Below are 18,413 nucleotides of genomic sequence, written 5' to 3' on the forward strand. Positions count from 1 at the left end.
AATTGGAGGTGTACCTGTGGATGTATTTCAAGGCTTACCTTCAAACTCAGTGCCTCTTTGCTCGACATCATGGAAAAATCTAAAGAAATCAGCCAAGACCTCAGAAAATAAATTGTGGTCCTCCACAAGTCTGGTTCATCCATGGGAGCAATTTCCAAACGGCTGAAGAGACCACGTTCATCTGTACAAACAATAGTACACAAGTATAAACACCATGGGACCATGCAGCCGCTCAGGAAGGAGACACGTTCTGTCTCCTAGAGATGAACGTGCTTTGGTGCGAAAAGTGCAAATCAATCCCAGAACAACAGCAAAGGACCCTGTGAAGATGCTGGAGGAAACGGGTACAAAAGTATCTACATCCACAGTAAAATGAGTCCTATATCGACATAACCTGAAAGGCCGCTCTGCAAAGCCACTGCTCCAAAACCGCCATAAAAAAGCCAGACTACGGTTTGCAACTGCACATGAGCACAAAGATCGTACTTTTTGGAGAAATGTCCTCTGGTCTGATGAAACAAAAATGTAACTGTTTGGCCATAATGACCATCATTATGTTTGGAGGAAAAAGGGGGAGGCTTGCAAGCCAAAGAACACCATCCCAACCTTGAAGCACGGGGGTGGCGACATCATGTTGTGGGGGTGCTGGCATCATGTTGTTGGGGGTTCTTTGCTGCAGGAGGGACTGGTGCACTTCACAAAATAGATGGCATCATGAGGACGGACAATTGTGTGGATATATTGAAGCAACATCAAGACATCAGTCAAGAAGTTAAAGCTTGGTCGCTAATGGGTCTTCCAAATGGACAATGACCCCAAGCATACTTCCAAAGTTGTGGCAAAATGTCTTAAGGACAACAAAGTCAATGCATTGGAGTGGCCATCACAAGCCCTGGCCTCAATCTTATAGAACATTTGTGGGCAGAACTGAAAAAGCATGTGCGAGCAAGGAGGCCTACAAACCTGACTCAGTTACAGCAGCTCTGCCAGGAGGAATGGGCCAAAATTCACCCAACTTATTGTGGGAAGTTTGTGGAAGGCTACCCGAAACGTTTGAACCAAGTGAAACAATTCAAAGGCAACGCTACCAATTAGAGGTCTACCGATTAATCGGAATGGCCGATTTCAAGTTTTCATAACAATCGGTAATCGGTATTTTTGGACACCGATTTAAAAAAAAGAAAATTACACCTTTATCTAACTAGGCAAGTCAGATTAACCTGTTAGGGCTAGGGGGCAGTATTTACACGGCCGGATAAAAAACGTACCCGATTTAATCTGGTTATTACTACTGCCCAGAAACTAGAATATGCATATAATTATTGGCTTTGGATAGAAAACACCCTAAAGTTTCTAAAACTGTTTGAATGGTGTCTGTGAGTATAACAGAACTCATATGGCAGGCAAAAACCTGAGAAGATTCTGTACAGGAAGTGGCCTGTCTGACAAGTTCTTGTTCTTCTTGACTCTATTGAAAACTGAGGATCTTTGCTGTAACATGACACTTCCTACGGCTCCCATAGGCTCTCAGAACCCGGGAAAAAGCTGAATGATGTAATTCCAGCCCCTGGCTGAAAAACATTAGCGCCTTTGGTAAGCGGTCTATCAGAGGACAATGAGACTGAGGCGCGTGCACGAGGCGACCCCATGTTTTTATTTTCTCTCTCTTTGTACTAAAACACAGATTCCCGGTCGGAATATTATCGCTTTTTTACGAGAAAAATTGCATAAAAATGTATTTTAAACAGCGGTTGACATGCTTCGAAGTACGGTAATGGAATATTTAGATTTTTTTGTTGTCACGAAACGCGTCGGGCGCGTCACCCTTCTTTACCCTTTCGGATAGTGTCTTGAACGCACGAACAAAACGCCGCTATTTGGATATAACTATGGATTATTTTGAACCAAACCAACATTTGTTATTGAAGTAGAAGTCCTGGGAGTGCATTCTGACTAAGACAGCAAAGGTAATAACATATTTTTTTTATAGTAAATCTGACTTAAACTTGGTGGGTGTCTAAATAGCTAGCCCTGTGATGCCGGGCTATCTACTTAGAATATTGCAAAATGTGCTTTCACCGAAAAGCTATTTTAAAATCGGACATAGCGAGTGCATAGAGGAGTTCTGTATCTATAATTCTTAAAATAATTGTTATGTTTTTTGTGAACGTTTATCGTGAGTAATTTAGTAAATTCACCGGAAGTTTGCGGGGCGTATGCTAGTTCTGAACGTCACATGCTAATGTAAAAAGCTGGCTTTTGATATAAATATGAACTTGATTGAACAAAACATGCATGTATTGTATAACATAATGTCCTAAGATTGTCATCTGATGAAGATCAAAGGTTAGTGCTGCATTTAGCTGTGGTTTGGGTTTATGTGACATTATATGCTAGCTTGAAAAATGGGTGTGTGATTATTTCTGGCTGGGTACTCTGCTGACATAATCTAATGTTTTGCTTTCGTTGTAAAGCCTTTTTGAAATCGAACAGTGTGGTTAGATTAACGAGAGTCTTGTCTTTAAAATGGTGTAAAATAGTCATATGTTTGAGAAATTGAAGTAATAGCATTTCTAAGGTATTTGAATAACGCGCCACGGGATTCCACTGGCTGTTACGTAGGTGGGACGAAATCGTCCCACTGGCCCTAGAGAAGTTAACCTCTTACATCTAGTCGTTCCGCTAGCGGAACACCTGCTCCAATATCCAATGATAGGCGTGGCGCGAATTACAAATTCCTCAAAAATACAAAAACTTCAATTTTTCAAACATATGACTATTTCTGTTGTTTAAAATAAATTTTTATGCCATTTTTCTCGCAAAAAAAGCGATAATATTCCGACCGGGAAAGCGTGTATACGTACAAAGAGAGAGAAAATAAAAGCATGGGATCCCCTCGTGCACGAGCCTGAGTTTCATAGTACTGTGACCGGCCACTATCCAAACGCGCTACTTTTTTTCAGCCAGAGCCTGCAAAGCCACGATTCAGCTTTTTGCCGCCTTCTGAGAGCCCATGGGAGCCGTAGGAAGTGTCACGTAACAGCAGAGATCCCCTGTATTGGATAGAGATAATCAAGAAGGGCAAGAAATGGTCAGACAGGGCACTTCCTGTAAGGAATCTTCTCAGGTTTTTGCCTGCCATATGAGTTCTGTTATACTCAGACACCATTCAAACAGTTTTAGAAACTTTAGGGTGTTTTCTATCCAAAGCTAATAATTATATGCATATTCTAGTTTCTGGGCAGGAGTAATAAATCAGATTAAATCGGGTACGTTTTTTATCCGGCTGTGAAAATACTGCCCCCTAGCCATAACAGGTTAAGAACACATTCTTATTTTCAATGACGGCCTAGGAACGGGGGTTAACTGCCTTGTTCAGGGGCAGAACAGAGTTTTTACCTTGTCACCTCGGGGATTCGTTTTTGCAACCTTCCGGTTACTAGTCCAACGCTCTAACCACCTGCCTTACATTGCACTCCACGAGGAGCCTGCGTGGCAGGCTGACTACCTGTTACGCGAGGGCAGCAAGAAGCCAAGGTAAGTTGCTAGCTAGAATTAAACTTATCTTAGAAAAAACTATCAATCTTAACATAATCACTAGTTAACTACACATGGTTGATGATATTACTAGTTTATCTAACGTGTGCTGCGTTGCATATAATTCGATGCGGTGCCTGTTAATTTCTCAATGAATCACCGCCTACTTCGACAAACGGGTGATGATTTAACAAGCGCATTTGCGAAAAAAGCAATTTCGTTGCACCAATGTACCTAACCATAAAACATCAATGCCTTTCTTTAAAATCAACACACAAGTATATATTTTTAAACCTGCATATTTAGTTAATATTGCCTGCTAACATGAATTTCTTACAACTAGGGAAGTTGTCACTTCTCTTGCGTTCCGTGCAAGCAGTCAGGGTATATACAGCAGTTTGGGCCGCCTGGCTCATTGCGAACTGTGTGAAGTCCATTTATTCCTAACAAAGGCCGTAATTAATTTGCCAGCATTGTACATAATTATGACATAACATTGAAGGTTGTGCAATGTAAACAGGAATATTTAGACTTATGGATGCCACCCGTTAGATACAATACGGAACGGTATTTCACTGAAATAAACGTTTCATTTTCGAAATGATAGTTTCCGGATTCGACCATATTAATGACCAAAGGCTCGTATTTGTGTGTGTTATGTTATAATTAAGTCTATGATTTGATAGAGCAGTCTGACTGAGCGATGGTAGGCAGCAGCAGGCTCGTAAGCATTCATTCAAACAGCACCTTCGTGCATTTGCCAGCAGCTCCTCGCAATTCTTCAAGCATTGCGCTGTTTATGACTTCAAGCCAATCAACCCCCGAGATTAGGCTGGTGTAACCGATGTGAAATGGCTAGCTAGTTAGCGGGGTGCGCGCTAATAGAGTTTCAAACGTCACTCGCTCTGAGACTTGGGGTAGCTGTTCCCCTTGCTCTGCATGGGTAACGCTGCTTCGAGGGTGGCTGTTGTCGATGTGTTCCTGGTTCGAGCCCAGGTAGGAGCGAGGAGAGGGACGGAAGATATACTGTTACACTGGCAATACTAAAGTGCCTATAAGAACATCCACTAGTCAAAGGTATATGAAATACAAATCGTATAGAGAGAAATGGTCCTATAATAACTACAACCCAAAACTTCTTACCTGGGAATATTGAAGACTCATGTTAAAAGGAACCACCAGCTTTCATATGTTCTCATGTTCTGAGCAAGGAACTTAAACGTTAGCTTTTTTACATGGCACATATTGCACTTTTACTTTCTTCTCCAACACTGTTTTTGCATTACTTAAACCAAATTGAACATGTTCCATTATTTATTTGAGGCTAAATTGATAGTATTTATGTATTAAGTTAAAATAAGTGTTCATTCCGTATTGTTGCAATTGTCATTATTACAAATAAAATGTATAAAAAAAATTCAATCGGCCGTGTCACGACTACTGCCGAGGGTGGTTCCTCTCCCTGTTCGGGTGGCGCTCGGCAGTCGTCGTCACCGGCCTACTAGCTGCCATCGATCCCCTTTTCGTTTTTCTGTTAGTTATGTCTTTATTAGTTGCACCTGTGTTCATTTAGGTAATTAGTGGTGTTATTTAAGCCCGCCTCTCCACCTGTTCTGTGTGCGGGCTTGTTACGTGTTTTCACTGTGTTCGTGTAGTGTATCGTGTTGTTGGACTTTGGGTTTGTTACGCCCTGTTGCGTTTGGGCATTTTTTCTCTTTTGTGGTACTTATTAAATATATATTTGTTCCGAACATTTTTCTGCCTCCTGCGCCTGACTCCACACCCACGACGTCCAAGTGTTACAGGCCGATTAATCGGTATCGGCTTTTTTGGGTCCTCCAATAGTCTGTATCGGCGTTGAAAAATCATAATCGGTCGACCTCTACTACCAATTACTAATTGAGTGTATGTAAACTTCTGACCCACTGGGAATGTGATGAAAGAAATAAAAGCTGAAATAGATCATTCTCTATTATTCTGACATTTCACATTCTTAAAATAAAGTGGTGATCCTAACTGACCTAAGACAGGGAATTTTTACTAGGATTAAATGTCATGAATTGTGAAAAACTGAGTTTACATACACCTTAGCCAAATACATTTAAATGTCCGACTTCAACTGTAAGTGCATATTAGCCACAAACACTCACAAGTGGAATGACTCTTGCCTAAGAGATCCGCTTAACTTTTTCATGTTTAATTCACTGTTGCCAATTCTGGTGTAATTTACAGTTAGGTCCTATATCTGGGTGGCTCTTAGATCAGTCACTCACCAAGCGAGAGAGAGAAAAAAAAATCTGTTTGAACAAGACCGATTCAAAACTGTTTGCAGATCGAGCACTTAAAGAATGTTGATAATGACCAGCCAATGATTAACTCGATGACAGCATTAGGTATTTGTCTCTGAAACGTGCGTGTCCGTGTGCGTTTGGGGAGGATAGAACGTCCACTTGTCACTCAACTGGACTACCAAGTTCAGGGGAGTTTGTGCTATGACAGTGAACCAGTAACACTAGTGAGTGACGAGATTCACGTATGCCCTTGGCCTACTAAATATTCATCAACGTTGAGGGATAGTGGGCAATACTGAGGTGTGTTAGATCACTCAGAAGGCAAGGAATGGGCTGGGGAAGAACAGAACCTAACGTGGGTATACTGTCTGTGTACAGCAACTTACTCCATTACAAAAGGAGTTCCCTCTGTGGGACCAGTCATTTGGTTACATCCTGTGTGTTATGCAGACCAGACAAGAGACGTGTGTAAATGTCTGTTGTAGCGCATATGGCAAAACAAAAAGGGGTACGTTCCAGAACCTAAAATTAACCCCTACCAAATGCAGGTAGATTTTGGCATTGGCAGGTAAGATGTCTATTTCACCAGCCACATTAGCGGGTGGTCAGGGCTCTACAGTACAAGCATTTCACTCGCATTTGCAAATAAAAATCTAGTTCAAAGTCAAGTATGAGCACATTTATAGTTACAATAAATGCTGCAGTTGCTGTTGTCAGTGTCGTTTCATGCCATAGCTGGTAGCTAATCACACAAAGCACAACAAATCACACACACCTGTGAAAAGGTATTTACCCCTTTCTAAAGGTCTCTACTTTTGCATCGAAATAAATTAAACAATGTGATCAGATCAAAACTTAATATTAGATAAACTCCACACGTATTTCATATTATGCAACACCCAATGCCTGTGTGAAAAAGTAATTGCCCCCTTAAACTCAATAACTGGTTGTGCCACCTTTAGCTGCAATGACTCCAACCAAGCGCTTCCTGTAGTTGTCAATCCGTCTCCCACGTACATCACTGTGGAGGAATTTCAGCCCACTCTTCCATGTAGAACTGCTTAAACTTTGACTTGTGGGTTTTCAAGCATGAACTGCTTGTTTCGATTTCACATGACTGGGAATACAGATATTCATCCGCAGGTCACAGATACCTTGAAGAAATAGATGGGCATGGATCAGAAAACCAGTCAGTATCCGGTGACCACCATTTACCTCATGCAGCGTGACATCTCCTCCGCATAGAGTTGATCAGGCTGTTGATTGTGGCCTGTTGCTCCACTCCTCTTCAATAGCTGTGCAAAGTTGCAGAATATTGGCAGGAACTGGAACACAATGTCGTACAGGTCGATCCAGAGCATCTCAAACACACTCAATAGGTGACATTGTCTGGTGATTACGCAGGCCATGGAAGAACTGGGACATTTTCAGATTCTAGGAATTGTGGACAGATGCTGAAACATGCTGATGGCGACGGATGAATGGCACGACAAAGGCCTCAATCTCATTACGGTATCTGTGCATTCAAAATGCCATCGATAAAATACAATTGTGCTCGTTGTCAGTAGCTTATGCCTGCCCATACCATCACCACACCGCCACCATTGGGCACTCGGTTCACAACATTGACATCAGTAAACCGCACGCCCACCCGACGCCATCTGCCCGGTACAGTTGAAACCTGGATTAATCCGTCAATAGCACACTTCTCCAGTGTGCCAGTAGCCATCATAGGTGAGCATTTGCCAGCTGAAGTTTGTTACGAGTCCGAACTGCAGTTATATCAAGACCCTGGTGGGGACGATGAGCACACAGATGAGCATCCCTGAGACGGTTTCTGACAGTTTGTGCAAACCCACAGTTTCATTAGCTGTCTGGTCTCAGACGATCCCGCAGGTCAAGAGGAGCCGGATGAGGAGGTCCTGGGCTGGCGTGGTTACACGTGGTCTGCGGTTGTGAGGCCGGTTGGACGTACTGCCAAATTCTCTAAAACAACGTTGGAGGCAGCGTTTGTTAGAGAGATGAACATTAAATTCTCTAGCAACAGTTCTGGTGGACATTCCTGCAGTCAGCATGCCAATTGCAGATATCTGTGGCATTGTGTTGACAAAACTGCACATTTTAGAGAGTGGCCTTTTATTGTCCCCAGCACAGGTTGCACCTGATCATGCTGTTTAAATCATCTTCTTGATATGCCACACCTGTCAGGATAGATTATATTGACAAAGGAGAAATGCTCACTAACAGTGACGGAAACAAATTTGTCCACAAAATGAGAGAAATAAGCTTTTGTGTGCATTTCAGTTCACTTTACATGTTGCGTTTATATTTTTGTTCAGTATGTCCATATGTAGCCTGAACAATGAAAAACAGCCTCAGACCTTTATTCTTCTCCACCAAACTTTACAGTTGGCAATATGCAGTCGGGCAAGAAGTGTTCTCCTGGCATCCGCCATACCCAGATTCGTCAATCGGACTGCCAGATGGTGAAGCGTGATTCATCACTCCAGAGAACACGTCTCCACTGCTGCCGTGTCCTATGGTGGCAAGTTTTACACCACTCCAGCCGATGCTAGGCATTGTGTACGGTGAGCTTAGGCTTGTGTACGGCTGCTCAGCCATGGAAACCCATTTCCTCAAGCTCCCAACAGACATTTGTGTTGACGTTGCTTCCAGAGGCAGTTTGGAACTCGGTAGTGAGTGTTGCAACCGAGAACAGACGATTTCTGAGCTTGTTTGGCCTACCAATTCAGGGCTGAGCGGTTGTTGCTCCTAGACGTTTCTACTTCAGAATAACAGCACTTACAGTTGACCGGGGCAGCTCTAGCAGGGCAGAAATTTGACAAACTGACTTGTTGGAAAAGTGGCATCCTATGAAGGTGCCACGTTGAAAGCCACTGAGCTTTTCAGTAAGGATTTTCTACTGCCAATGTTTCTCTATGGAGATTGCATGGCTGTGTGCTCAATTTTATACCTGTCAGCAACGGGTGTGGCTGAAATAGCTAAATCCACTAATTTGAAGGGGTATCCACATACAGTACCAGTCAAAAGTTTGGAAACCTACTCATTCCTGGGGTTTTACTATTTTCTACATTGTAGAATAATAGTGAAGACATCAAATCTATGAAATAACACATAAATCATGTAGTAACCCCCCCAAAAAAAGTGTTCATTTAAAATATATTTTATATTTCATATTCTTCAAAGTAGCCACCCTTTGCCTTGATGACAGCTTTGCACACTCTGGGCATTCTCTCAACCAGCTTCATGACTGTGGCTCAGTTGGTAGAGCATGGTGTTTGCAACACCAGCATGGTGTGTGCAACGCCAGGGTTGTGGGTTCGATTCCCACGGGGGGCCAGTAAAAAAAAATAAAAAAAATGGATGAAATGAAATGTATGCATTCACTACTTTAAGTCGCTCTGGATAAGAGTGTCTGCTAAATGACTAAAATGTAAATGTAGTCACCTGGAATGCATTTCAATTAACAGGTGTGCCTTGTTAAAAGTTCATTTGTTGAATTTATTTCCTTCTTAATGCATTTGAGCCAATTAGTTGTGTTGTGACAAGGTAGGGGTGGTATACAGAAGATAGCCATATTTGGTAAAAGACCAAGCCATATTTGGTAAAAGACCAAGTCCTTATTATGGCAAGAACAGCTCAAAGAAACAAAGAAACGACAGTCCATAATTACTTTAAGAAATGAAGGTCAGTCAGCACGGAAAAATAAGAACTGGTTGGAATATTATTGAAGTTCTAAGTTAAAAGGTCCTAAAGATTGATGCTACACAACGTTTGACATGTTTGAACGAACTTAAATATAAAACTTTTTTTGACTTTTCGTCGTGACATTTTGGGCGCGCTTCCTATACTTGGAGTAGCTTACTGAACGCGGGAACAACAAGGAGTTATTTGGACAGAAATTATGGACTTTATCGAACAAAAACAACATTTATTGTGGACCTGGGAATCCGGGAAGTGCCTTCTGATGAAGATCAAAGGTAAGTGAATATTTCTAATGCTATTTATGCATTTAGATGACTCCAAAATGGAGGTTACCTGTATTGCCTAGTGTATTTGTCTGAGCGCAGTACTCAGATTATTGCAAAGTGTGCTTTCCCGTGAAGCTTTTTTTAAATCTGTCACAGCGGTTGCATAAAGGAGATGTTCATCTATAATTCTTTGAATAACAGTTTAATATTTTATCAACGTTTATGAGTATTTTTGTAAATTGTTGTGCTGATTCACTGGCAGTATTGGAGGCAAAATATTTTCTGAACATCATGCGCCAATGTAAAAGGCTGTTTTTGGATATAAATATCAACTTGATCGAACAAAAAATGCATGCATTGCGTAACATGATGTCCTAGGAGTGTCATCTGATGAAGATCGTCAAAGGTTAGTGCATAATTTTAGCTGAATTTCTGTTATTTGTGACGCCTGTCCTTGCTTGGAAAATGGCTGTGTGGTTTTTCTTGTGTCGGAACTGTCCTAACATAATCTAACTTTATGCTTTCGCCGTAAAGCCTTTTTGAAAATCGGACAACGTGGTTACATTAAGGAGACGTGCATCTTTAAAATGGTGTAAAATAGTCGTATGTTTGAGAACTTTGAATTAAGACATTTTGTGGTTTTGAATTTGGCGCTCTGATTTTTCACTGGCTGTTGAATAGTGTGACGCCCAAGAGAGGTTAATCCAGTCGCTGTGTCAGATTTCAAAAAGGCTTTATGGCGAAAGCAAACCATGCGATTATCTGAGGACAGCGCCCCGCATACAAAACCATGAAAGATATTTCAACCAGGCAGGTGTGCCACAAAAGTCAGAAATAGCGATATAATTAATGCCTTACCTTTGAAGATCGTCTTCTGCTGGCACTCCAAAATGTCCCAGAAACATCACAAATTGTCCTTTTGTTCGATAATGTCCTTCTTTATGTCACAAAAATGTAAATTTATTTGGCTCGTTTGATTCAGAAATACACCGGTTTCAACTCACCCAACATGCCTACAAAGTATCTAATAAGTTACCTGTAAACTTGGTCCAAACATTTCAAACAACGTTCCTAACCCAACCTCAGGTACCCTAAAACGTAAATAATCCATAAAATTTCATACAGAATAAACTGTTTCTAATACCAGATAAAAACAACGGAGTGAGCTCCTGGTCACACGCACCAAAACAGTAGAGTCCACCTGGAGTGACACTTACAATGAATAGCACTACGTTTTCATTTCTCAAAAGAAAAACATTGAACAATTTCTAAAGACTGTTGACATCTAGTGGAAGCCATAGGAACATCAACCAGGTTCCTAATAAAAAGGGCATCCCATAGAAATCTATAGGAAAATCCTATGACATCAATTTTTGTTTTATTCCCTGGATGGTATGTCCTTGGGGTTTTGCCTGCTGTTCTGTTATACTCACAGACAATATTTTAACAATTTTAGAAACTTTAGAGTGTTTTCTATCCAAATATACCAATTATATGCATATCCTAGCTTCTGGGCCTGGGTAACAGGCAGTTTACTTTGGGCACGCTTTTCATCCGGATGTCAAAATACTGCCCCCTACCCCAGAGAGGTTAAGAACAAATTCTTATTTACATTGACAACCTACTCCAGCCAAACCCGGGCCAATTGTGCACCGCCCTATGGGACTCCCAATCACATCCGGATGTGATGCAGCCTGGATTCGAACCAGGTACTGCAGTGACACCTCTTGCGTTGAGATGCTGTGTCTTAGACCACTCAGTCACTGGCAACTTGAGCGGCTCAAGTGCCCTTGTTGCAACGGTAACCTCCTGACCTTAAAATGGACAGCTGAACATGTTTGCCTCACCTGTGATATTTTAGTTAAGACAGGTTACAAAAAATATATAAAATTGAGCAATGTACCACATCACTTCTTACTAGTAATACATTTATTGTTTTAAAAACATTACAAGCATGCTCATCTGGGTTTTTTTTTTGTAAAAAGACCTAAGTGGCTGGTAGAGAGAGAGATGTGTATATATATATATATATATATATATATTTTTTTTTTTTTTTTAATCTACCTGCCACAGTGGCTGATGGACCAAAAAGTTAGTACCAGGGCCCGAAACTTTCTCTTTGAACAGCTGAATAGTCTCAGCGTGATTAAGTGCTTGGGGATGTTTGTCGATGCCTTCTTATGTCGCCATTCAGACTGACTGGAGGTTTGTTTATGGTGGAAAGGGGGAGGGGCCAGGAGAAATGACAGACAGCACAGCTGAGGGAGGCCAAGCCCAGAATTCAACTATCATCACAGATGACGAGATCAATCTAATTAAATTTAGCTGCGGCACAGGCTTTATGAGAATGCGTGCACACACACCACACAGTAGGCCTAACAAGCATTCAAGTTCATATGACAAACTAGATGAAAGTTTGTTGTTTACTCCAGTAAAGCGATGATGCCTAATGTGGCACTGGTACACAAAGCTGCAGGAACAAACATTGGTGCTTGGTAATGAGCTCCCACAATGCATCTGTTACTTCCTAACGAGCAACACGTCTCATGAAAGTAAAACACAAATACAATGATATGGGACTAAGTAAACAAGTTGTAAATGTGATTTTATACCAATAAACAAACTGCAATTGATTCCATAACATATTAACGCTCCACTTCATATTAAACAAAGTTACAGCTGCTGCAAATAAAAAGGACAAATTGATTGTATACCCATTTGTAAGTGTGTGTGAATGTGGAGGGGGATGTTCATTCATTGATCTAAAATCAGTTTATTCCCATAAAAGGGTCCGGAGGAGGGTGGCTTGAAACATTGATTTTGTGTACTTGGATGGGGACAGTAAAACTCCAAAGAAAGTACCCACTATTATGCTTCTTCCTTTTAATGTCAACCTTGTGCATTGAAGTTAATACGCAACACTCATTCAATGGTACAGTTGTGCACACTGCTAACCAAACTATACTGAACAAAAATATAAAAACGCAACATGTAAAGTGTTGGTTCCATGTTTCATGAGTTGAAATAAACAGAATGTTCCATTCACACAAAAACCTTATTTCTCTCAAATGTTGCACAGAAATTTGTTTATATCCCTGTTAGTGAGAATTTCTCTTTGGCAAGATAATCCATCCACCTGACAGGTGTGGCATATCAAGAAGCTGATTAAATAAACAGCATGATCATTACACAGGTGCACCTTGTGCTGGCGACAATTAAAGGCTACTAAAATGTGCAGTTTTGTCACACAACGCCACAGATGTGTGCTGACTGTAGGAATGTCCACCAGAGCTGTTGCCCAGATAGAGAAATGAACATTCAACTACCATAAACTGCTTCCAACTTCGTTTTTGCGAATTTGGCAGTACATCCAACCGGCCTCACAACCGCAAACCACATGTAAGCATGCCACCCCAGGACCTCCACATCCGGTTTCTTCACCTGAGGGATCCTCTGGGACCAGCCACACAGACAGCTGATGAAATTGATGAGTATTTCTGTCTGTAATAAAACCCTTTTGTGGGGAAAAACCCATTCTGATTGGCTGGGCCTTGCTCCCTAGTGGGTGGGCCAGGCTCCCAAGTGGTTGGGCCTATGCCCCCACAAGCCCACCCATGGCTGCACCCCTGCCCTGTCATGTGAAATCCATAGATTAGGGACTAATTAGCTGCACCATAGAGAGCATCCTGACTGGTTGCATCACTGCCTGGTATGGCAACTGCTCAGGCCTCCGACCGCAAGACACTACAGAGTGTTGTGCGTGCGGCCAAGTACGTCACCGGGGCCCACCTTTCTGCCATCCAGGACCCCTATACCAGGCAGTGTCAGCAGAAGGCCCTAAAAATGGTCAAAGACTCCAGCCACCCTAGTCGTATACTGTTCTCTCTGCTACCGCACTGCAAGCCAAAAAGCTTCTTAATAGCTTCTACCCCCAAGCCATAAGACTCCTGAACAGCTAATCAAATAAATAGCTACCCAGACTATTTGCATTGTCCACCCCTCTTTTACACAGGTGCTACTCTCTGTTTATTATCTATGCATAGTCACTTCACCCCTACCTACATGTACATATTACCTTGACTAACCTGTGCCCCAGTACCGGTAGCTCCTCTATATAGCCTCCCTACTGTTATTTTACTGCTGTTCTTAAATAATTTTTTACTTATCACTTTTTTTTTTTAAACGGCATTGCTGGTCAAGGACTTATAAGTATTTCACTGTAAGACCTGTTGTAGTTCTACTCATACTATTTCTATGTTGTTGCCACTTAATCCAGTGGTGGCGATACAGTGACCCAGTTCTGTCAGTGGAGTTGAACTCTGCGTTATCTGGGCGTAGATAGCTGTGCAACAGAGCGACATTGCACCGTTCCAGACAGGGCAGACACTCAAAACTAATAAAGCTATAGAAGATAAATGAGCAGTAGAACACCTCACAGCAAAAAAATGTATTAATAAACAAACCAGGAGACAAGTGATATAAAAATGGAGCTCAAACCAATTGAGGAAAAAGGTCGCGGTTTAAAAAATAAATAAAGTGACTGTCTAACAAATGTGTCAGTAGCTTCACATAGGCTACTGGTTTTATCATCATAATGTCCAAACTTATCCCTGGTGGTCAATGCGCCATATAAAACAGCTGATGGAGGTGGGCTACATCAACATACACATTTTAGAAAGTAGCAAGACAATTGCAAAACCAGCTGCAATGCAGCAGAAACGCATACGGGTCATTCATTTAGTGCATTTAAAATATGTTCCATTAATGTCAAGATTTAAATTGACCACATCCCTAGGAGTGTTTCATGTGATGGCTGGGGTAAATACCAGGGTGTAGGGTAGCTAGTAATGTTACATGGGGCAATTTGGCCAAGGGCTGCATTCCCCAAAGTGCAAGGGGATGGTTTTAGTATGTGACATCTCGCTAGCATCTGCCCACCCACCTCTCAGAGTAGGGATATAAGGAGTACCTTTAACCTATACAATATGAATCTAGGCAACCTTTAAAGTGAGACCTAAAAAGCAAAAAAAGGACATGACATTTTAAAATGAACTGTATCTCGGATATGAAGAGACAACGGGGTCATTCCTTCATTGGACCCCTGCATCACTTTGGAGATAACAAATGTGGACAGAATGCATGGGTATAAAGTCCCAGCTAAATGCCAAGACAGTGCAGTCTTTCCCCTGTATTCCTTTTTATTAAATAAATATAATAATTTATCGGGATGCTAAACGTTCTCAGTGTAAAATTAAAACGACTAAACCCAGATATAAAGTATGTTAAAAAAAATGTAATTTTTACATTTTTACATACCTTTGATAACTAACGATCACCAAAATAAAAACTAGACAGTCAGGAGAATCAAATTCTAAAAATCTCACGGCATGGGGTCCCCATTGATTTTGTTACGTTTCAGTCACTCAAATAGTGTAATAACACAGGATAAGCCATGGCAAAATGTGTAGAATTGCAGGAAATTAGCTTTAAAACTGCATTTCTCTCCGCCACATGGCAAAACATGTAGAATTGCAGGAAATTAACTTTAAATATCAACATTGTCTCTGCGGCCAAGAGAGAGGCTAAAATTTCAGTCAGTGACAGCTCCATTAACCACGCTCCCACTACAAAGCCAACTTTGCCACCGCTGCTGAAAAAAATACCAGGGGAAATAATGCAAGGAGAATGGCTGAATTAGTGAGGGTTTGAACTGGCTGCCATAGTGGTGTGGCCAGCTTGCCATCATCTCTCCAGTGATTTGAATTTGCAATAGATTATGCTTTTTTGTTTACGTTGCCGGCAAGCATACTTTCTAAGCACCCTGGGAAGCCAATCACTTCTTTTTGGTGGCAACATAGTATGGGGAAGAAGCTCCCTCCAATTGTAAACACCAACTATGAACATAAAAAAATTCAATATAATGAGCAAAAATGTATAAGTGTGTGCAACTTTGCCCTTTGTTCACTGTCCAATGTGCTAGCTACAGGTTGATGCTGGGAGGCAAAACCTAGCTACGAAGGGACCCATCCACAGAGGGTCAATGAAAACGTCAACAAACCAACATAAGCCACACGGCTAAAGGGGTCAATCAAAACCTGCTAACGAATTGCACGTAATTTCGTTCGATAAATGTTTTAATTGAGCTCACCACATAGATTTCGGTGTCACTACTCCCTGTCCCGCCATCTTGGACCGGCCCAAGCAGCCATTACTAGCTAGCTATCCAAACAGCTAACACGTTTAGCTAACGTTAGTAAGCAGCCATTGGAACATAGCGAAAGTCCGTCTCGAGCCCTTCACAATCAACACCAACTCCGGGGCACGAGAACGACTCAAATTCATGCATACATTTTGCACGAGCTAGATAGACATGGCAGCAAGCAAACATACTTTCCTGGCACCATGGGAAGTCTACCCTATGCTAGAACGTTAAATCGCCATTAAAACAACGTAGCCTTCCTAAACGTTAGCTAGTTCTCTGACCAAGTAAGGTCACTTTATCATACTCGGTAGATTTGGCTAGCTGACCACAAAACGTTACCTAACGCTTATATCACAGTAATGATGTTATCTGTAAAAAGCCATATTCTATATGTCCCTGACCACTGAATCTCTAGCTAGCTAACATTCAGAATGAGCTGGCCAACTCCAGAGTCCAACAACGCACGTTCCACAAGCTAGTTAACGTGATCAAACGAGCAGGGGACTAGCCTGACATTTGCTAGCAGGCTAAATTAAAAAAGGTTCGCATGTGGTGGTTCGTCTTATCAATATAAATGACTAGCAAGTATGTACTTGAGATGTTATATTACACAGCCAGCTGGCTAACGTTAATTAGCTAGCTTCTTCAGCTACCAGGCTTGTTAGCCATTTCTACTGCACCCAATACAATCCAGCTTGGCAGAAACATTTGATATGGCAAGCCTTTGTGACTAACAAATAGCTAAGTTGACGAGTTACATAAATGCAAGGCCACCCTAATAACAACGAAAATAGCCAGTTGGGTTACTAAACTGTGTTTATGCAATGGAAAAGCCGTTCATTTTCACTATTGGATTAGCTAGCGAGGGAGAGAAGTAGGGTAGGAACGCTGCGTAGACGCAGGGTCGCTCTGCACACATCGTGTGATGGGTGTATGGTTAACCAGAGTCCGTGCTCTCACCTGAGAGTGGACTGGCTATGTTTGTTAGTTTAACATAGCGACACGTATTACTATGTGGGCAAGAATGTAGAAGGTGCAAGTGTTGTGGTTCAAGGACCGGCAGTTCCTGTGTGTTTGCAACTTAGCGAGCTACCTTCAACAGTAAGGCCTTCGTTCTGGCGCCATCTTCATGAAGCCTCTGAAATCCAAACAGTGAGCTGCAAGCAAGAAGACAACACAGGCGGTTCAGTATCACTTGCACTGGCGTGCAAATGGATATAACGTATAAAAACGGCAAACGCGTGTACAGAATAGTAAGAATACACCAGAGGTGTGTGCAGGGCTTTGACTCCGACCTGTCAATTCCGACCAAGCTGTCCCTCTCTTGGGCTGTCAGCGTCGGAAAGTCCTCCTCGGTTTCACTGGCTTTTCCCGCCGCCATTTTCTTTTCCTCATCACCACCAGAAGCCGAGCCGAGACTCCGAGCAGCAGCGCAGGCAGCAACAGCGAGCGAGACTCCGCACGATTGCATGGAATCGCGACGAGAGGGCGAACGAAATACTCCACCAAATCAAAGAAGGAAAACAAAAAAAAATATTAAGATAGAATAAACTTTTCTCCACGATCAAAACGCAATTCAAAATGGTAAATCCTTTCAGGAAAACAAGTACCCCTCCAAAAAGTATTCGCGTCACATTTTTAGGCACCGTTTATGCAACTAATCAAATGTAATGCATGAAGTTCAATTCTTGTAGTTTGAAAAGAGTATTATTTGACCATAAAATTCCCCACAGCCACCAGCTTAAAGTTGTTATAATTGTGTCACACAAGCAAGCGAACCCACGCGCCGCCGTAGTCACGCCTCTCCTACCTCTTCAGCCAATAGATATGTCTGAATATCAACATATGACATGAAGTTTTTTTTACCCATCTTCATTTATCTTTTTACAAACCACAGAAATCAATTATACATGTTCATTATTTTCTCAAAAGCAATAATGGTTATATTGTATAGGTATTCAAATTGATTGATTTGTTTTGCAAAGTGCATAAATAACAATGTTAAATAGCTACATTCAGACTGTCATATTACTAAATACATTTAAGAGTGACAACTGAGATATTTGTGCAAATACTTGATACCAGTATTATTTGTTGTTGATAGGTAAGCATGTCTAAATAAAACCTTACAATGATGTGTGGAGGTAAAAATTCTGATTAGGACTGTGTAACTACTTGTCAAATATTTCTCACCTTGCAACGTTCACATCATAATAATCATCATCCTTGCCCTAGGCCCCACATTCCTATACGTTTTTGTGGTTGATACCAATTTGATCTGTTTGCATTTTTTAAAATGTACTAGCTAGTTCTACTGTATTTATGTACAGTATATCTACTGTGTTATGAATTACATTCTCACTTTTGTACATGTCTTGAAAATGAAATGAA

At 41.5% G+C, this 18,413-nt stretch overlaps 1 protein-coding gene across 4 annotated transcripts in view; it reads right to left on the bottom strand.

Moving 5' to 3' along the window:
• The window catches only part of LOC106575616 (lysine-specific demethylase 6A), a 52,807-nt gene extending 35,003 nt beyond the window's left edge, over positions 1-17,804 (bottom strand). For 2 of the 4 annotated variants that reach the window (XM_045699152.2, XM_045699151.2), the window contains exons 1-2: positions 17,318-17,804; positions 17,116-17,179 (exon numbers count right to left, since the gene is read on the bottom strand). In XM_045699152.2, coding sequence (XP_045555108.1) covers positions 17,116-17,179; positions 17,318-17,493 — 240 coding nt within the window. In that variant the 5' untranslated portion in view covers positions 17,494-17,804. The remainder of the gene's footprint in view (positions 1-17,115; positions 17,180-17,317) is intronic. The other 2 variants (XM_014152229.3, XM_014152228.3) reach the window with 1 other exon arrangement.
• Between the last annotated feature and the right edge of the window lie 609 nt (positions 17,805-18,413).

The sequence above is a fragment of the Salmo salar genome, chromosome 17 (assembly GCF_965601325.2).
Source record: "Salmo salar chromosome 17, fSalSal1, whole genome shotgun sequence".
In the NCBI taxonomy this organism is placed as follows: Eukaryota; Metazoa; Chordata; class Actinopteri; order Salmoniformes; family Salmonidae; genus Salmo; species Salmo salar.